A 22,292-nucleotide genomic window follows, 5' to 3' on the forward strand; every position below is an offset into this window, starting at 1 on the left:
TGTGCAATCAACGAAGACTGGCTACCAGGCTGGTCCAATCTAGCCATGAAACCTTCCACACTAAAATGACAGGTGTTTCAGTTTCATTGTCAAACCCCTTTATATATTTTTCTTAAACATCTTGTTATTTCTCTGCTCCTCCTGTCTTCATGACCTTGCATACAGAGAGCTCCCATTCCCTCCTATTAAGATGCGTTTGGCTATAGGATCAGCAGTGCTGCAATCCCAGGTGAATTGGGAATAATTTTCTATTCACTCCTCTGGCTATGGTTTACCAAGAAGGGCATGGACACAGACTGAATAAATGAAGAAAGAGGATGACAGGCAGGTTTCCAGTGTCCCTTCCTCTTCTTTGAGCATCGAGATGCAGTCATGGTTCTTAAAACACATGTTTAAGGGCTAAAGGTTTAAGAGCAGCAATCCAGGATGGATGGGGGATTTGTGTTCCTTCCGTGCTTAAAGGCTGCTGTGAATGCATTCGACTGCTAGTCTGTTAGTTCTGGCAGTTTGGAAGGTATGCCTCTGGGAGCATTCTTGCCTCTAAGAGTCTTTGCAGAGACTTTGCCAGCATGAATTATTGGAGAACAAGTTGGGAGGCTTTTTTCCTCAATTTTTAAGAGACTGGTTGTAATTTTTACAGCAGTGTCTATGACAGAACAGAACAGAAAACGCACAGTAAGATACACATGCGTGTGCATCTGCCTGACGACCTGAATTAGTGATGTCATGACTGTGGGGAGGCTCTGGCAGGATTGTGCTGCTTTACTGATGATATTGACAGCATGGCCCTGGCTGGCCCAGTTCCAGTGTTGAGTTAGCTCCTCTGGCCTCCTATAAATCAGGCCCAATTACAACATTGGTGTGCAACCACCTCATTCAGCTCTGCCCTACTGAGTGCAGGGAGACACATAGGAAGCAAAGGATTAAAAAAGACAATAATGCTTTGATCCCAGTAACTGCATCTACTGACCCCCTCTCTGTTCACTGCACAAGCACCAATTCTTCAAACCACAAAATGTTTAACATTATCAACTCAGAAATATGACACTTTTCTCTCAATTCGCATTGAGTCTATAGCCCTCTATTCAGGACAAACGTTGTCATACAAGTATGAAACTCACAGCAGTTGCTCAGGGTACATCTCTGTTCATGTAGAAAATTAGAATTTATTCCTAAGTATTTAACTTTCAGATGCATATGTCAGCAAGCCTTATTTCTAGGTCGCCGATCAGCCATTATTTAAACTACATATTATGGCTACCATGCTACATTCTGTTGTCATATCAGCTCTTGCCTGGTGTATTTTGGCAGTCCTCATCCATATGTTTAGGAACAAAAATGTTTATTATATTTAGAAAATGTGGATAGTACAATTTAGCTGTTTTTCTATTGAGCTCAGATTTATTTACTCATCAAAGACAGATAGACAGGCGTTCTGCAGCGGGTATACAGCACCGGTAGTTGATGTCCCGGAGGCTGATTCCTATCCCAATGTGGGACAGCAGGTCCTCAAACTGGGTCCTGGATAGATGGGAGTACCGCTGAAAGCGGCCGTCATCCAGACACAGCTACTGGAGTTAGACGGTACTCTCCAAACTGGTTCCGACTCTGGAGAGTCTGGTGAACCCAGGGACGTTGACGCCGGTGTCGTTATTCTGCTTTCCATTAATAAAGCACTGACACTCGCTCCATGTTGAGTTTGAAACCAGCAAGCAGCAGATAGAAGCTCCTCCTATTTGATGATGTGGTGAAGCGAGTGGAGCGTTGTCGCCCGTTGGCCATGCGAATTGCTGGTGAAATGTCAGGGGAGCAACAGCACGTGAATGAGGCGAAGAACTCACTAGGATTGCAGTCGGTCTGAACGCACCATTAAAGAACTGAAGATTGAGACCCCAGCTTTAGACGTTACAAGATCAAACATTACTTTTACATCTCTTGATGCCCATAGCAGCAGGGAACGGGTTTAAGAAACCATTATGACAGTAACTAACAGCACTTCTCAATACATCCAAGTGGATTCAGAGATGTTGCTGTGGAGTCAGTCAGAGACAAAAACCTAGCAGTCATTTGTCAATTGGTGTACATGCTGCAGCTGTTCTTGCAGGTGTAAATATTTCAAGGTGACGGACGTAATAAAGATAAAGCAATAATGTATTTGAATTTTGGTCTCACATGGGTTAGTTTTAAGCTTCCCAACCTCCATCTCCATGCACACTATGTCCCGTCCATCCTCCCTTGGTCAGCTGGTTGCTCTTCTCAGCGGTTGGTTGAGTAGCTTCTCCATGGGAGGCCATGTTTTATCTGCCAAATATCATCACACATCAGTCAGTAAATTAAGGCCATCATGGGGTTCAGACTCCTGCTTAATGACACCAACATGTTGGGTGGGGATGCTGAGATCGAACCGCCAACATTCCAGTTGGCAGACAACTGCTCGTGTGCAGCCAGCAACAAAATTTTATTCCTGTAACCAAATGATTCCATGCTCCATAAAATGAACTGACCATTGTAGGGAAACATTCAAAGTCACGTTAGAAAGCTGAGGATGTAAAGACTTTGGGTACAACACAAAAGATGCAAACTATTAGAAATAAAGTTGAATGTTTTTATTGAATTATTTCATTAAATATAAAAAATATACTGCATGAACATGACACAAAATAAAGATATACACATTAGGTTCAGGCTGTTAAAAGGGCATTCATACTCTCAGTGACAATGAGGGCTAGCTCTGTTAAATAAATGTGTGTTGTCCTTGTGTGGATGTGTGTATATACATTGCAACGCTATGTGCCCTCAGCCTGTGCAACTCACGCTAGATTTATCACCCTCACTTAATACACTCATAAACATTCCCTGGCATGTCACACAGGCTGTGAACCCCCTGCACGACTGGCTCGGTAAATTGGGCCTGTGTAAACTATTTTGCCTGTCTAAAATACAGTGCAGCAAATTAAAATCCCCAGTAAGTCTGTGTAGCGGCATCTCACAGCTGGGTAGGGAGGAGGCAGAATGGAGGTTTTCTCATTTACCACCCGGGGCTTTTTTTTCCCCAAGTGTCATAACCAGCCATTCTCCCACTCTTCTCTGTTTCTCTTTTCAAGTCATCCCATCAGGCTCTTTTTAACTTTGTACCCTCCCTCCTACCCCAACCTGACCTTCATCTCCCTTCTCTCCTTGTGGAAATATACTTTAACTGCTGTGTTCAGTCCTCGTCATTCTGACATGAGTCCAGTATTTATTGTGTATTTGGGAATCTTTTAGGCTGACAGGTTAAAGCTAAACTGCAGTCATTAAACTGTCCAAGAAGGGAAACAAGCTTGGTTATTGACCTCCAGGGTGGCAGCAAATAAGCCCACAGACAAGTGATTTTAAAATGGCTGAATTATTTTCCCTATAACCTGTGTGCCCAGTAGATTTTGTCCTATGCATCTAAAACCTATTGCTGAAGCTCTTTCAAATGTAAGCATGCTAATATGTAAAGTCTTTTTTTTTCTTTTTATACATGAAGCAAAAACAGAAGATCATTATTAGTCAGCAAAAATCCTTCATCATAATCAAAACATTTAGAAACACGTGTTCATTCTCTGGAGACCTTTGGCGACCAGTCCATTCCTCATCCCAGAGGACTTTTCCAGCCTTCTTTCTTTTCCCCTTGGATAACCTCACTCTGTGCCTCTTCGCCCAGCACTGTAAGTAATGGGCTCATTTTGACCCTCCATGCCTCATTGTGTAAGATTTCAGCTTCTGACCTTAAAATATGAAAGCAAATCGATAGGGCGAGACACATGAATTCCAAAGAGTAGAATGCCAGCCAAGCCTGGAGCCTAGTGAAGTAAAGGAGGAGGAGAGCTGTGTGGATCACTGAAGGACTTTATAAAAGAAAGTCTGAATAAAAGAGAGGGACTTTTGCATTAACATACAACTACCCATGAGTATTTGAATTGAAAAAGCCCTTCAGGTGAAGACCAAAACGTCTTTAACTACAAGAACTGAAGTCCAGTTGTTTTTTTTTTCTTTTTTTGTACCTTTTTTGGATTTGTCATGTCTAACTAGGTGACTTATTTATAATTATCTTAAGGTTAACCCTTTACCATGGAAATCATCAGATTTAAGGTTTAGTATCAGCTGGGACCTTCGTAGCTCTTTCTAAACAATTGTATGGGGATTTGTAAGTACCAAGTTGCTCAAATTGAACACAAAGACACGACACTGCCGTCACCAATACAGTCTTTCTTTCTCTGTAAGTCTCATTAAAAAGGGTAAAACATACAGAAACCACCATTATTTAGATAATAAAAAGAATGTGGCTACAATACAGTAATGAAAGCCCCGGACATGATTCTTTTAAACTTTTTACACAAATTTTCACTACAGCTCACTGGCAGACAAAATTAGGGACAGTGAAAGGCATTGTTGTTTGCAACAGGTACTGAGATTGAGTTTACTCAGGGTAGTCAAATATGTATTTATTGAATTACTCTGCCATTTCTTCCACTATATGGAGGTAAATTTGTCTCACTATTATTCAAACAAAAAACTAATCTCAATCAAAAAAAACTAATCTCAATCAAAACAAAAACTAATCTCAATCAAAAAATATTAAGTTGTGATCAAAACTTTCAGAGTTGTAACGATTATTTTTTTTTAAATGGAATATTTTATTTTGGGGAGAAAAAAAAATTGTTTGATAAAACTTTTTTTTGATTAAAATGACATTTTTTGACGCTCTCTGTTTTTGGTTGAACTCAACGAATTTTGAGTGCTGGGAACATGAACATCCTGGGCGGGGCCTAAAGACGAACGCTGTAAGACGTTTCCCTATTGGTTAGCGCTGACTAAAGCTGCAGACTTTGATCCCCCAACCTCTGAACTTCTGCTCGAACTGCAGGGCTTGCAGCGTCGCTTCAGTGAGGAGACATCAACTCTACAGAAGAAAACTGCGGTCAAGTGAGCCGACAGTCAGAAATACGCGGTCACTCCAGCCGACACCAGCTCTCTCTTAAAGATTAGCGTCGCGCATACAAGGTGCTTTACGGTAATGGAGCAGAAAGGACGCCAATCCTGGCAACGGTTGAGAAAATAAGAGGAAAACAGAAAAGTAACCTACAGAACATTTATATTAATTACATTTTTACAACTTTCACATTCATGTTTTGTGTAAAATAATATTTAATATTTTACTGTACTGTTTTGGAGAAATATCTTGTCAAAATACCTCAAAATGCTCAACCAGCATATGCTTTTGTCCCACTTTCAGGAATTTATTTCTCCAAAACCATGAGAGGTGACAACACAATCTCTTCAGATTTTATTAGAGGGTCATCTACGCTATAACCAGAATTAGTATTTCATAATTTTACTGTAGGTTTCTGGAGAAATACACAACTACCCCAACAAAGTACCACAAACGTTTATTTTTGGTGAGGTCGATGAGATCCTGGGAAGTGGTCTGGACAGCTTAAAGTGCAAGAGCATCCAGATCTCCTCTGACCTCTCCTGGACCGGAAACGCCCCTCGCCTGTTGAAGAAGGTACAACAACAGCTCTTCTTCATCTCCTCAGCTGCTTACAGATGTCTGCAGGGCCACGATGGAAAGCACTCTGTGTCTCAGCAGGACAGTGTGGTGTGGGAATTGCACAGGAGAGGGAGGAAGTATCACGGGTTGTGAGGAAAACACACAGGATTATGGGATGCCATCTGCCCGACATGGACTCTGTTTTATACTACACTTGGGGTAGTTGTGTATTTCTCCAGAAACCTACACTGAAATTATGAAATTCTAATTCTGGTTATAATATAAATAACCCTCTAATAAAATCTGAAGAGATTGTGTTGTCACCTCTCTTGGTTTTGGAGAAATAAATTCCTGAAAGTGGGACAAATGCATATAATAGTTGAGCATTTTGAGGTATTTTGACAAGATATTTCTCCAAAACTGTACAGTAAAATATTAAATATTTATTCTTTTACATAAAATATGAATGTGAAAGTTGTAAAAATGTAATTAATATAAATGTTCTGTAGGTTACTTTTCTGTTTTCCTCTTATTTTCTCAACCGTTGCCAGGATCGGCATCCTTTCTGCTCCATTACCGTAAAGCACCTTGTATGCGCGACGCTAATCTTTAAGAGAGAGCTGGTGTCGGCTGGCGTGATCGCGTATTTCTGACTGTCGGCTCACTTGACCGCAGTTTTCTTCTGTACAGTTGATGTCTCCTCACTGAAGCGACGCTGCAAGCCCTGCAGTTCGAGCAGAAGTTCAGAGATGCGGGGGATCAGAGTCTGCTGCTTTAGTCAGCGCTAACCAATAGGGAAACGTCTTACAGCGTTCGTCTTTAGGCCCCGCCCAGGATGTTCATGTTCCCAGCACTCAAAATTCGTTGAGTTCAACCAAAAACAGAGAGCGTCGAAAAATGTCATTTTAATTAAAAAAAAGTTTAATCAAACAATTTTTTTTTCTCCCCAAAATAAAATATTCCATAAAAAAAAAAATAATCGTTACAACTCTGAAAGTTTTGATCACAACTTAATATTTTTTGATTGAGATTAGTTTTTTTTGATTGAGATTAGTTTTTTTTTGATTGAGATTAGTTTTTTGTTTGATTGAGATTAGTTTTTTTTTGATTGAGATTAGTTTTTTTTTGATTGAGATTAGTTTTTTTTTGATTGAATAATAGTGAGACAAATTTACCTCCATACCACTACAGCATGCATGTTGTCTACATGTTCAAAATACCTGGGACTGAGCTACATATCAAATGAAACATGCTAAGATAAATAATGTATTATAAATAGAGAGATTTTTTACTTGAGTCACGTGTCTTCATACTTTAGTGTGAAGGGGCTATTAAATCTTATTATGTGGAGTTATCTTTAGGTTATCTCAGATCATTGAATTTTGGTTTGAGGTAGGTAAAAGTCTTAGGTTGATATTAGTAATGTTTTTCTCACCTGTATTAAGACAGTTGTTTTTGTGTGTAAGTATGTTCTTGTCAGTCCACGGTCATATTCAAACGTACAGTGTGTGCGTAAGTATGGCAAAGAGAGTGGCTCCCCATCAGTTCTGTTTAGCTCAGCGTGGTAATTGGCCGACCATTGATGGACGTGGCTCCCTCTTCACGCTCCAGGGGCCCCAGCTCTTTGTCTGAGAAGTGGGAGTCGACACGCTGGCATGGCACACACGCTTAAAATAGCGCATCAAATCAGCCATGCTCCAACAGTCGCTGTTAATGTTAGGGGCAAATTGGAGGGCTAATGGTGTGAGTGTGTATGTGTTTTAAAATGTGTGTGCGTTTTCACATCACAGTTTGGGGTTTTGAGGTCTTCCCCTGGGAGGATAAGGGTTAACCTGGTTAACTAGAGCTGTTGGTGGTGGTTGTTATGTCATACACTCTTACTGGCTGGCCACTTTGTTTTCCTCTGCTTCATACATCAGTCATTATTTTTTTTTTTGCATTATACATATTCATTTTCTTTCTTCTTTTTCCATTTTTTCAATGTTTTTCCAGTTCTTTTTGTCTCTCCCTCCTTTTATACCCACGGGGCTTCAGCTCTCCCTCTTTGTCATAATGTGCAGTGTCCCTGCAATAGAGATATAAATGGTCTGTGAGGAGGGGGCCCTGACTCCTATACCATGAATCTTCACAAACAGAACAACAAACAAATAAAAGATGCTAGAGACGTTGAGAAGAGGAGGAGGAAAAATGAAGGTGGCATCAAATTTTGCGTACGTTTTGCAAGTTGAGGATTGCACTGAAAAAGGCATTCAAATTTAGAAGGTTCTAAAATATACTGGAGTGGATTATTGCATCAGGATCTCACACCCTTGGAGGTGAAAATTGTTTCACAGTGTAATGAAATTGGTTCTGGCAATTTTAGTAGTGAGCGGAGCTTGCCGTCATTTAAAACTGTTTATAAGCTGCTGGAAGCCATATGAAGCCTAATTTGTGAGAGCCTCCTCAGTGAAATGTTTACTTAAAACAAAATGAAGTGAACTGGAAAACAAAAATCATATGGAGCATTCATGATCTCACCTGAAAGCAATTTTTTAAATATTGTTATTGTGGAGAGCATTTTGTTTCCCATTTCCGATTATAAGGATGTTATTTCCATTACTCCTTATTACCTGCTGTTTTCTTTTTATCTCTTACCAACACTGATTTCATCTCCTTCCATCTCACTGCTGCCCTACAATGTCTTGTCTGTTTTTGTAGTGATGCTGAACTGTAAGTACCTGCAGTTTCTTCAAGAGATGTATTTTTAAATTCATTTTCAAATATTTTCAGCTTCTTCCTCAGTTATTGTCACTACTCACCCCAGTGTCTTTTTCTCCAATAACATGTTTTTTCCAAAAATATCTATTAGCAGTTTGTATTGAACTGTCTCTCTGTTTTTTTCCCAGCAGCCCTATGCTCCACCCCCTCATCCAATGGCTCCTCCCAGCCCCAGCACCAACAGCTGCAGCCAGGGAGGAGTGGAGCAGCTCAGTAAGACCAACCTGTATATTCGTGGTCTGCCACCTGGAACCACTGACCAGGACCTCATCAAGCTTTGCCAACCGTGAGTACACAAGGGCATCATACCTGAAAACCATGCATTTCTTTTCCAAGATACTGATCCCAGTCATTTAAGATGAGGCAATTACTCGTAAAAATTTCCAATTCAATACTGTATTGATTAATAAAATTAATATATACCTCAAAACTCTGGAGCTTCAAAGTGCATTAAAACTCACATGCCAATGCCATTCTGAAAGCTACAGTATCTGTTTGTCTGGACAGCAACAGATCTTTTGTCACAGCCGGCGCTTCTAAGACATGATATTCAACACATAAAGCTACAGCCTTAATAAAACTCATATCTTCCTGATGACAATGTTCATGTGGCACAGTTTGCAAAAGTGTTAAGTTAATATTAGCATGTTTTCACACTGTTTTGATGGGATATGCTGGTCATATGGCCCTCACAAGTAAAATTTGGGAATTACAAAATATAACTTTTTTACACTTTATTGTACTATTGTAATAATACCTATATACTTCCATATTGAAATATGCTCTCATTAGACAAAAAACTAAATAAACTCCAGGTAGGTATTTTACACATATTTCGTTGCGTAATCTGATTCAGTGATGCAAAATCAGATCAATACATTGCTCCTATAGACTTGAATTGTAAAATTAGGGATGATGGTTGCATTTTCTGACCCAGATGTATCAGTCAGCACAGAAGAGGGTGAAACTTGACTTTTCAGAACAGGTCAGATTTTACAATTGCATCAGACTCTGATAGTTGTGCTCTTTAGCACTTATTTTTATTTTGCCTTGCTGCTAGTTTTCCTCATGGCTGTTGAATGCTTTTGTCTTTCTTGTATAATTTTGCTAGTAAACTTTTGTTTTCCTGTTTTTAACATTTTGAAACGATTCACTTGCATTTAATATCTACTTATATGTTAAATTAAGTACCTTTCTGTGTGTAATTCAAGATTGTACTATTTTTAAATTACTTAGTTTTAAAATTATTTCTAACCAATCCTACTATTTTGAAAAAGTTTTTTCAGTGTGCACAGTACTGCTTTTATGCATGAAAGAAATTACCAGTAGTATTCTGTACACATAAATGGTGTGATAAAACTGAGCTGTTCACCTCTTATGCACGGACTGAGACATGAAAAAGGTCCATACCTTGCATGCACTATTAAGCTACCAACTGAGTGCATTTTAAAGTTCCACACAAAGAAGTACTTAGAAAACTCAGGCAAATGTTCTTAATAGAGAAGACACACACACACACACCTCCCTGCACACTGCTCAGTAAGGCCTAATAAAGGCTAGATTGGACCACATCCCCCAGGAATCACAGACCAAGCCTTCATCAAGCTGACGCCCACAGTCACATGGGCCTTCCTTTCCTCTGTATCTCTGTCTCTCATACACAGTCAAACACACACACGCAGCTTTGTTCAGCTTCATTAAGTCTTTTTCACTCCCAACATAGTAAAAAGGAGGTCAAGATCATTAATGCAGACAAGGCCAGCAGATTGCGAAATTCAGGCTATGAGTGAATCTGTCTGGTTGCATAACCTTTTCTTGGCCACTTTTTTCAGAAATGTCCTGGTCAAATGTGGCCAATTATTCAATGATGCTTTGGAGACGAGAACATGCCGTCCAGTATATTGGGTAATGCTCCCGGAAGTCATGTCATAAGTCATGCATTTATTCTTGAAATTCACCCATCAAGATTCCATTAGGTTGAGAGGAAGCCCAATAGGATTTGGAAAAGCACTCAGCGTTTTGACATTGGATATCTCTCATTTAGCTCTTTCTAACCGCATTCACCCAGCTGTACACAGTTGGGCAGTTTCAGTTTGATTTATAATTCTATATCATCTTTAGCATTTTTAACACTACAGTTCGAAAGGTCAAACCAAATCAGAGCTTATGTAAAATACTCTGGGATTTCCAGATTTCCATTTTAATATGGTTTTTCTCTCCTCTGTTTTATGGAAAGCAAAAGGCTTTTGTCTTTTTCTGCTTGGATTTGCCATGCTGTTCTCTAGTGGCTGTCTTCCTGTTCAGCTGTTTCCTTGCTTCTCCCTCCTCTGTCTTGTCTTATATCGCCCATCTTTCCCTCTTTGAGCCCCCAAGGTTGCCTGAGGTTTGCTATGCTAGTGAAAATTCAATGCCACTGAAACTTTAATTAGCCAGACTGTGTTTCAGTGGCAGGCGGGTGGCAGCATTTTAGAAAAGGTCATTCAACTGTTCTGCAGAAAGCAGCTCCTTGGGTTCCCTTCAGCTTTTTTCCCAAATGCCCTGGCACTTCTCAGCACAAAGCTCATCCTCTCAACCCAACCTTGGCAGCTCTCCCAGGGAGAGTGAATGTTAAACATAAATTCTCACTAAATATGGCAGCTTTATTTTAAGTATAAAGAAAATTATTTAAATCTTGTTAGCAGGCTTAGGTAATTTTCGTAATCAGCAGCAGGGGCTGGTAGGCTTGCTCAGACAATGTCTTTTTTTCCTTTGGCTTAGGGTTGTTCTGTCACACAAGCAGGTCTTGCATCCCAGTTCACTTCTATCTGAAAAGCAAGCAAACTGCTGCCAGACCGATGCATTCTTGAAAAGAAGCCACATCATAGCTGCTGATCCGAGGCTGTAAATAAATCAAATAAATAAAGATCACTGAGAGTTGCCAAAATAATAAATGATTTTTTTCTGTGTTACTGTGGTTGCAACTTTGTTCTGTTAAACTAACATTTTTGCCAAGATCCTGTTAAATTTAATTCTAGCAATCTTTACCAATGTCTAACTATTTTTCATATTTTTCCCTAAAATTCAAAAGCTGCAAGTATTCCTGGATTTTATTTAGAAAAAGTAAATAGGTGATATTGCTTTGTCTTATTTCCTTGCTCACTTACAAGCAATGGGTTTTTGTATTTTACATATTGCAATACTAAAACTTGGCCATATTTGTAAATGTAAGAAATTGACAAATTATTGGATATTTTAGTCTGGATTTTTATTAGCTAGAAGCAACAATAATCATAACAGACAGAAACATGTCAAATATACCACTCAGTGTGTAATGAACCTACACAATATATGAGTTTCACTTTTTGAATTGAACCACTTAAAACAAATAAAGCTTTTGAGGATTTTCAAGTTTATTGAGGTGTACCAGCAAACAGCATTGTAGTGTTTAGTGTAAATTTCCATTTCTGTGGGGTAAAAATGAAGCAGGAATATATACTACAGTTGTCACCATAGTTCAATTATCTGTAGATCTTAATAGATAGTGACTTGGCAGCACTGTCATGACAGTTATAAAAAAAAAGTAGCCTCTTCTTTTAATGTTTCTGTTGTTTGTGGAAGGAAAATTAAAAACTAAACAATACCAACGTTTCAACAGTGGTTGAGGTTTTGTGCCGCAAGCTATTAATTGAGTTATTAAATGAATTTTGGTGAGTACTTAATCTCTGCTTTATTCATCTGGCTGGATAAGGAGTTCTCCACCAACTATCAGCCTGATATATGGCTGTAGAAGGAAGGCCAAAGGAGAGGAGCGGAGTGGAGTGGGAATTGTTGGCTGAACACCCAGTTAGTGAGAGGTATTCCTACTGGCTGACTGGATTACTGGATGAACATAGGAAGGGAAAGAAAAGCAGTGGCTAAAACAGCCGTTGCTGTGAGAAAAATTCTTTGGCCTCACCAGCTAGGTTGAGGCACTGGGCCAACCCTTAAGTCCAACACCAACTGAGGGTTGCAGCCAACATATCCAACCCGTCAAACCCAACACACCCTTGAAGCACTTTGGTGCAAAGCAAACTTTAGAACCTTTTTCATGTTGTTTACTAACTGAATCTAAGGCAACAACCCCACCCCACAAGCTCATTAGGGTGCAGTCATGTAATGAAAGTCAAAAAGTAAGAAAGGTCAGTAGGACTCAGTGAGTCCAACATGTGTAAAATAGTTCATATTTTTTTTGTCAACAATAAGCAGTCTTAAATTCAAACCACCACACACACAAGGGACCTGAGAGGTTTGAACTGTTCTAACTTCACCATACCAATTATTTTATTTTTCTTTAACCTCTCATCTTCTCCATCCACCCCCCGATTCTGAGTCTGGCTCTTTTCAACCATTTTCAGTCATGGCTGAGCCACAGCTGTGCCCTCAATGGGATTGGTTTCTACACGCATGCACTGACTTGGTCACACACATAGAACGAGCCAAATCAAGAGCTAATCACCACCAATTGTGCAAATAACCTTTCCCATGTGTCTGAGAGAATTGTGGAGGGGCAGCTGGAGATTAGGGGAGTGGGGTGGGGGGGTGGGGATGGGGATGGTGGGGGTTGGTTGGGAGGTTTGCTCAGTAGAGTAGGTGGAGGGAAAGAACGGGTGACCTACAGACCACCTGGTTTTATAGAACTGAGGCCCAGGCACTCACAGGAGCCAAATTATACTTAATGGCCATTCACTTTCCAAGCTGGCCCATCCCATTCCGCCGCTTTCAAAAAGTGAAACCTGGTGTGAAAGAGTGTGACTAAGGACTATTCCAGTTTAAGTAATAATAATAATAATACATTATATTTATAGGCACCTTTCTTGACATTTACATTACCTTACATCATAAAATGTAAAAGATATATATGTATTTCTATTTCTATTGATATATATCTATATCTATAGATATAGATATATATATATGAAAAAAGAACGAAAACAATACACTTTAAAATAGACAATGCAACTGTGACAAGAGGTAGTAAACAGAAGGGCTTTGAGTTTGGATTTAAATTGTGGTAGTGCATATATGTTACAGAGATCAGGTGGGAGTGAGTTCCAGAGCTGGGGAGCAGATCGACTGAATGCTCTGCTCCCCATGGTAACAAGACGGGCAGAGGGAACGGTAAAATGAATAGAGATGAAGATCTGAGGGTGTAAACGGGTGTAGCTATGTGAAGCTGGTCAGAAAGATAGGGAGGGCCGCGGTTGTGAACGGCTTTGAAGGTGAGAAGGAGTATTTTATTGTTGATACAATGTCTGATAGGGAGCCAATGAAACTGCTGTAGAACAGGTCTGATGTGATGGATTGAAGGGCTGTGTGTGATGATACAGGCGGCTGTGTTTTGGACCAGTTGTAATTTATGAAGGGTTTTATGTGGAAGGCCGAAAAGATGAGAATTACAATAATCTAAACTGGAAGTGACCTGACTATGAACACGAACAGCAGTAGAGTAAGGAGTGAGAGAAGGACATAGACGATTTATGTTAGAAGATGGAAATAGGCAGACTGAGTGATATTATTGACATGGAAGGTGAAGGAAAGGATGTTGCCAAGGGTTACACCGAGACTTTTGACCTGAGGGGAGAGAATAGAAAAGTTATGAAGTTTGTTTAATGTAGATTTTGTGCATATTAGGAGAAGTTCTCTTTATTTAAGAGAAGTTCTGTTTTACTTAAATTTAATTTAAGGAGGTTTGAGGTGAAGCAGGATTTTATTTCAAGGAGGCATTGGTAAGGGACTAAGATGGGAGTATGGAATTAGGCTTGGTTGAGAGGTAAAGCTGGGTATCATCCGCATAACAGTGACAGTGACTATGATGTTTATGGAAAATCTGACCGAGGGGAAGAAGGTAAATAATGAGCAACAGGGGCCCCGGGACAGAGCCCTGGGGGACACCTGAGCTGACGGGGACTGGATGGGAAGTGCAGCCTGAAAGGTATGAATTAAACCAGTTAAGAGGTGTATTTGTGATGCGAAGAGAGGAAAGTCTTTCGAGCAGGATGGTGTGTGAGGTTGTATCAAAGGCCGCAGTTAGATCAAGCAGGAGGAGAATGGATAATGAACCAGAGTGGGCAAAAAGGAGAAGGTCATTAGTGACTTTAACAAGTGCTGTTTCAGTGCTGTGAAGGGGGCGGAAAACAAATTGGAATTGTTCATATAACTACCTGCAGGATGAATGGTTATGGAGTTGAGCAGATATTTTTTTTTTTTAAGAATTTTGGAAATAAATGGAAGATTTGAAATTGGACTAAAATTATTACAGTTATTGGGGTCTGAACCAGGTTTCTTAAGTATTGGGGTTACAACAGCTATTTTGAGGGCACAAGGAAAAACATCAGGGGTATGGAAAGAGTGTATAAAGTCTGTGTGAGAGGAGACAGAGAGAAAATGGTAGATTTAACAAGGACAATGGTGATAGGATCTAATTGATAAGTTGAAGATTTAGATTTTTGAATGAATTTGGATACCTTATTATCTGAGGGTAAGTTGAATACTGAAAGTGAATGGGTGGGAACAAATGAAATTAGAAAAGATGTAATTCAAGCAGAGGTGGGCATAAGCTGTTGATGGATACATTACATTTTAGAGGAAAAAAATGATACCAAAGTGTTACTGAAACTAGATGAATACAAGTGAGGAGGAAATGAATCCTGTGGTTTTGTAATATTTGCTAGTAAGGAGAAAAGGACCTTAGAGTCACCCTGATTTGAACTGAATAAACCAGAATAGTATATGGATTTGGACAGAATTTCTAGACGCAGCCAAGGGCCAGAGGGTGTCTGGTTTGGGGACCAGTGGATTTCGTCTCTTCTTTTCACAGATGACGTGGTCCTGATGGCCCCCTCTAGCCAAGACTTACAGCATGCACTGGGGCGGTTGGCAGCCGAGTGTGAAGCCGCTTGGATGAAGATCAGCTCCCCCAAGTCCGAGGCCATGGTTCTTGACCGGAAAAGGGTAGCTTGTCCTCTTCAGGTTGGAGGGGAGTTCCTGCCTCCAGTGGAGGAGTTTAAGTATCTCAGGGTCTTGTTCATGAGTGAGCGAAGAATGGAGCGGGAGATTGACAGGCAGATCGGTGCGGCTGCCGCAGTAATGGGGGTGCTGTGCCGGACCATTGTGGTGAAGAGAGAACTGAGCCGAAAAGTAAAGCTCTCGTTTTACGTGTCGGTCTACATTCCTACCCTTACCTATGGCCATGAACTCTGGGTCATGACCGAAAGAACGAGATCCCGGATACAAGCGGCTGAAATGAGCTCCCTCCGTAGGATGGCCCAGTACTCCCTTAGAGATAGGGTGAGGAGCTTGGCCATCCGGGAGGAGCTCGGAGTAGAGCCGCTGCTCCTCCACATCGAGAGGAGCCAGTTGAGGTGGCTCGGGCATCTATACCGGATGCCTCCTGGACGCCTTCCTCGGGAGGTGTTCCAGGCACGTCCCACCGGGAGGAGGCCCAGGGGACGGCCCAGGACACGCTGGAGGGACTTTGTCTCTCGGCTGGCCTGGGAACGCCTTGGGTTCCCCCCGGAGGAGCTGGAGGAGCTTCCAATCATCCTGTTGGAAAATACAGGTCCTTCTCAAAAAATTAGCATATTGTGATGAAGTTCATTATTTTCCATAATGTCATGATGGAAATTTAACATTCATATATTTTAGATTCATTGCACACTAACTGAAATATTTCAGGTCTTTTATTGTCTTAAAACGGATGATTGTGGCATACAGCTCATGAAAACCCAAAATTCCTATCTCACAAAATTATCATATTTCATCCGACCAATAAAAGAAAAGTGTTTTTAATACAAAAAACGTCAACCTTCAAATAATCATGTACAGTTATGCACTCAATACTTGGTCGGGAATCCTTTTGCAGAAATGACTGCTTCAATGCGGCGTGGCATGGAGGCAATCAGCCTGTGGCACTGCTGAGGTCTTATGGAGGCCCAGGATGCTTCGATAGCGGCCTTTAGCTCATCCAGAGTGTTGGGTCTTGAGTCTCTCAACGTTCTCTTCACAATATCCCATAGATTCTCTATGGGGTTCAGGTCAGGAGAGTTGGCAGGCTAATTGAGCACAGTGATACCATGGTCAGTAAACCATTTACCAGTGGTTTTGGCACTGTGAGCAGGTGCCAGGTCGTGCTGAAAAATGAAATCTTCATCTCCATAAAGCTTTTCAGCAGATGGAAGCATGAAGTGCTCCAAAATCTCCTGATAGCTAGCTGCGTTGACCCTGCCCTTGATAAAACACAGTGGACCAACACCAGCAGCTGACACGGCACCCCAGACCATCACTGACTGTCGGTACTTGACACTGGACTTCTGGCATTTTGGCATTTCCTTCTCCCCAGTCTTCCTCCAGACTGTGGCATCTTGATTTCCGAATGACATGCAGAATTTGCTTTCATCTGAAAAAAGTACTTTGGACCACTGAGCAACAGTCCAGTGCTGCTTCTCTGTAGCCCAGGGCAGGCGCTTCTGCTGCTGTTTCTGGTTCAAAAGTGGCTTGACCTGGGGAATGCGGCACCTGTAGCCCATTTCCTGCACACGCCTGTGCACGGTGGCTCTGGATGTTTCTACTCCAGACTCAGTCCACTGCTTCCGCAGGTCCCCCAAGGTCTGGAATCGGCCCTTCTCCACAATCTTCCTCAGGGTCCGGTCACCTCTTCTCGTTGTGCAGCGTTTTCTGCCACACTTTTTCCTTCCCACAGACTTCCCACTGAGGTGCCTTGATACAGCACTCTGGGAACAGCCTATTCGTTCAGAAATTTCTTTGTGTGTCTTACCCTCTTGCTTGAGGGTGTCAATAGTGGCCTTCTGGACAGCAGTCAAGTCGGCAGTCTTACCCATGATTGGGGTTTTGAGTGATGAACCAGGCTGGGAGTTTTAAAGGCCTCAGGAATCTTTTGCAGGTGTTTAGAGTTAACTCGTTGATTCAGATGATTAGGTTCTTAGCTCGTTTAGAGACCCTTTTAATGATATGCTAATTTTGTGAGATAGGAATTTTGGGTTTTCATGAGCTGTATGCCAAAATCATCTGTATTAAGACAATAAAAGACCTGAAATATTTCAGTTAGTGTGCAATGAATCTAAAATATATGAATGTTAAATTTTCATCATGACATTATGGAAAATAATGAACTTTATCACAATATGCTAATATTTTGAGAAGGACCTGTAGTTACTCTGTAAATTTCTCCTCAGTCTTAGTCTTCACTCATTACATGAACATACTGTGGGGCTTAACCTCTTAAAAGTATATCAGAAGAATATTTGAATTTTCTCAACTACAAATAGCTACATCCCCAAACATTAACTTTAGAGAAGGGATGAGAGCGCCAGATTATTTAGCCTTAGGCTGCTTTTTGAATTATTTATTCCCCCATTACTGTATACATGACACAGGGACTGTTTGCCTATTTAGAGGCTGGCAAGTGTTCCTCTTTCACTTTTACACTTTAGTTAACTCTGCCAACAGCTTATACACTGAAGGTTAATCAAATTATTCTTTTTCTTCTTTGTTTTGGTGTGTAGTATTACTTTGTTTTACACTTCTAAGTTGTTTCTGAGATTAAATTTACCCCAGGAAAAATTACATGACAGTAGTAATAGTTAAAACAACCAATCCAGTTGTCATGGTGGCTTGCTGATTTGGAAATCCTCTTTGTGACCCCCCACCCCAATGCTTTACATTTTATCTTAGTCTAGATATACAGGAGAAGACAGTTTTAAGCTGCAGCAGAAGCAGCATTAGAGTCTAGGATACAGAAAGACTGACTGACGTAAGGAACAAAACCTGGAATCTCCACACTGTCTGTTTATATCTCCCTATCTGTCCTTCCAACATTTTTTCTTTTTTTTTCTCTTTTTCTTTTCACTGATTTTTTTCTCTGAAGTTGTATCCAGAAATCGAACGCAGTTCCATCGCAGATGAGATGTGTTCATTTGTGCGTATCAGACAGCAGTACATGTTGTGCAGCTTTGACAGGTTGGACACTTTTACACAAACAGTAGCATTTCTGTAAAGCTGGCTCTGAAGGCAACCAGTTTGTGTGTAGAGAGGCAGAATAATAGAGGATTGAAGATACATACGTCCTCTTGGCTTTTCTCAGGTTACATTTAGGACTGGTCTGGTCAGCTACTGGTGGGCTTTGTTGAACTCTACTACACCTTAAAGAAAAAGAAGAATTTTATTATAACCTATACAGATGCTTGTCAGCACTTACAGCAAATCAGCCAATCACATGGCAGCAACTAAATTAATTTGCTGAATTTCTAAGTGTCAGAATAGGAAAAAAAGAGGATTTAAGTGATTTAGAACCTGACATGGTTTCTGGAGCCAGACAGGGCTACTCTTAGTATTCTAGAAACTGCTGATCTTCGGAAATTTTCACGCACAACCATTTCCTGTTTACAGGGAAGTCTCTGAAAATGTCAAGTGAGCAGTCGCTCTGTGGGATTCTGTGAGGTCAGAATGAGAGAATGAGCAGACTGGTTGAAAATAATAGTGAGCCACAGCATCTTAAATGCCCACGTATTACGACCAAGTTATGTGGAATACCATTAGCCAGTATGGACCAAATCTTTGAGGAAAGTTTCAGACACCTTTTGCATCAGTGCCATGAAGAATTAAGGCAATTATCAAGGCACAGTAGGGACCAACCAAGTACTAGTAAGATGTACCAATTAAAGTGGCTGGTTAGTATATATCAGCACTGGATGATGTCGACTACTGTGACATATAACATTATCAGCAGTTGGGATGCAGTCATTCTGCTGACAAGCTCAGATGATTCAAGAAGCGCCTTATGAGACTTGTTCTTTTTGGGATGATCACAAAAGATCAGAAGAATATCCCATCTATTCATATCTTAATATCAGATTAAGGAAGTTGAGGTAAAATGGTGGTAAACTACATCTGGAGCTCATAAAAGACTTTATTCTACGTATTCTGGAATCTATAATATGTCGAAAGATGTAGAATTCTAATTTAAATTTAAATAGATTCAAGCTAAATATTTTAACAAAATCTAATTAATTTTTGGGAAATTGACAGGGAAGGGAAAAAAGTGGAATATGAATGAAACTACTTTATAAACCTGACCCAGAATATATTACGGGAAACTTATTTAAAATTTTTGTGATTTTCTTCCACTTAGATTTCTTGTACCACTGATTAAATTTGTTATATATTTCTTTAAACTTTTCCACAATGAATTGTGACCACATCCTAAAAAAATGACATCATTTGCCATTTAAATTACCTGAATCACTGCACCTTGAGTATATTGCTCGTTGCAGAAACAATTCATTCGGCTTCTCTAGGATTCATGGAAGTTTGAATGTTCTTAATTAACTTGTCATCCATACCACTAATGTGCCAGGTGAAATATTTGTTCCTTAGAATGGAGCCGCATTAGTAGAGAAGGAAGAAAAATGATTGGAATGAGAATCTCTGATGACTGCAAATAACCACAGTGTGTGTGAAACCACAGCCAAGTTTAACAGATGGGTTTGATGATGCACACCGGCCAAGATACTGTAGTTGCACAGTTATGTAGAAGATGAATGGACGTTGGAGTGCATATTGATTATTATTTTTTTTTTTATTTTCTGTGTTTTGTTCAAGAAAATATGACTGAATGATTCACCAGTGTGCTCCTTTTATCTGTAGTATTTGCTGAGGCAAACAAGGGCAAAATTAGAATCATCACAAAGTTGTATTATTAACTTCCCATTCCAACAGTTTTTCCATTTATGTTTTTGAGCCATTAAAGATTTGAGCGCAAGAATTTGTCAGTTTACAACAAACCCACCAGTCTTTAAACTGTTCCATCTGCAAAACAGCAAATGTATTTCAAATCCTGGATCAACACAGCAATTGTACTGATGTCATAAAAAATTCATCTTCTACTCTAGAAAATATCCAAAGCGGCTACATAAGTAAACAATTCTAATAGGATGTTGATTGTAAATTTGCTCGTTAAGCATAATTTAAATGTTGGAAACATTTGAATCAGGCTTTGTTTCGGTGATAAAGGTCACCCAAAGATCCCATTCACACCAGATTAAAACCACTCTACACTCTCCAGGATCTCCAAGTCTTTTTCAACATGCTGGATCATGAAAAAGTTAGAGAACCTTATAGTATTGTGAAGGCAACCTTGATCCTACATTAAATTTATTTTTAAATAAATGCTTTCCTTGTTATTCTATATCAGTGCTACCACCACACATATTGCATCTGTACTTGGATGTTTTCGCACAAGCTTTCACATCTCCATGTGAAAAAGAGGTTTCTACACCTCCAACATCAGTTTGAACCTTTGTGTGGTAGATGATGTGGCATCTGTATTTTTATCAGCTTATCAGCTGCATGAGAGGATGCAGATGAAGGGGCCAAGAGCTGCTCATGCTGAGCATAATTTTAAACTGTTATACAGTGTTGGTTGTGAATTGTTGATGCTGGGTGAGATCTTTTTGGGTGCAGTCAAAGCAGTGGTGGGACAAATTGTGCATATCAGCCGTGATGCCATCAGAACTACTGTAAATTGCTTGGACAGCTGATCTTTTCTCAGGCACAAAGAAGACCAACTACAGCTGCTATGTAGTGTTTAGAATAATGAGGTATGAATATGTTATTTATGTTATATTTAGTTTTTTGGTAATATTTCTTGCTTCCTGTCTGTTTCCCGTTTTATCCTCAGATCTCAAAGTTTAAAGTGTCTTACATTCCTTTGTCTTCCTTCTTTGTTCTCCATGTCTGTTTGCAGCTGTCATATTTGTCTTTTGGACAAGCATGTAAAAAACATTTTCTAAAAGTGGAGGTGACCTGGAATTTTTCTGCAGTAATCTTCACTGAATGCTGTCAGATCTTTGGAATAAACAAATAAAGTATAATGATTTAGCACTTTATTTCTGTTTTGTGCACAGTGGAATTAATAAAAATGTAAGACATTTTATGCTTTTTCACATTATATCTGAGAACAGGTGCAAAGTGTACATTTTCTTTTGATGTAACTGGTGATATGAAGCTGCTGAATAGCTTGGAATGGTTCCTCAGTCTAAAACAAATACTTTCCTGTGGCTTTGCTTATTTCTCAAAGTTAAAGTTCTGCCAGCTAGTGCGACACTTTTTTGTTGATATGAAATAAAAAAAATGGTATATTAGGATATTCCCATGCTCTGCAGTGCTAACATAATCACTACACCTTTTTTAATAACACAGTGCATGTTTTAAGCTTATTAAATCCCACAGGGTTGGATGTGCTGCGCTGAACAAACATTAAATCTGCATGGTTGGAGTCTTATAAATACTCAGTGTGTACAGTGCCTTGCAAAATTTTTTCTCATATTGCCACATTATAGCAATGAACTTTAATGGAATTTATGTGATAGACAAACACAAAGCAGCACATAACTGATAACTATTAGGACAGGATACATGGTTTTAAATATATTTTAGAAGTAAAAATCTGAAAAGTGTGGCAAGAATATATATTCCAGATCCCTTTTATTTTTTTACCTCCAAATAAAAACCAGTGCTACCATATCCATTCAGAAGTCACCAAATTATTGAACAGATTCTGTTAGTAATTGATTTGCAGTAAAATCCAGTTCTGTGAAGACCTCAGAGGTTTGCTACAGAGCATTAGAGAACAAACAGCATCATGAAGACCAAGGAACACAGCAGGCAGGTCAGTCAGGAACATTTAGAGAAATTTAAAGCAGGGTTATGTTAAAAAACAATATTCTAAGCCAAAATAATCCCATGGAGCAATGTTTAACCCCTAACCTGAAAATGGACACAGTATGGCATAACTAGAAACCTACCAACACATGGTAACTCTGAACGAGCTGCAAAGATCAATAGCTCAGGTTGAAGATTCTCTGAACAAATTATTTTCATGCACTCTACAAAAACTACAATGAGGAAAACCATTGCTGAAAGAAAGCCGTTAGACATCCTGTTTGAAGTTTGCCACAAAACATATTAAGGATATAGCACACAA

The 22,292-nt window shown here is 39.8% G+C and overlaps 1 protein-coding gene across 6 annotated transcripts in view; it reads left to right on the forward strand.

Moving 5' to 3' along the window:
- Positions 1–22,292, forward strand: part of rbms3 (RNA binding motif, single stranded interacting protein) — a 453,566-nt gene that overhangs the window by 193,909 nt on the left and 237,365 nt on the right. For 5 of the 6 annotated variants that reach the window (XM_047383175.1, XM_047383169.1, XM_047383170.1 and 2 more), the window contains one exon: positions 8,404–8,561. In XM_047383175.1, coding sequence (XP_047239131.1) covers positions 8,404–8,561 — 158 coding nt within the window. The remainder of the gene's footprint in view (positions 1–8,403; positions 8,562–22,292) is intronic. The other variant, XM_047383172.1, reaches the window with a different exon arrangement.

This window comes from Girardinichthys multiradiatus, chromosome 13 (genome assembly GCF_021462225.1).
Source record: "Girardinichthys multiradiatus isolate DD_20200921_A chromosome 13, DD_fGirMul_XY1, whole genome shotgun sequence".
Lineage (NCBI taxonomy): Eukaryota > Metazoa > Chordata > Actinopteri > Cyprinodontiformes > Goodeidae > Girardinichthys > Girardinichthys multiradiatus.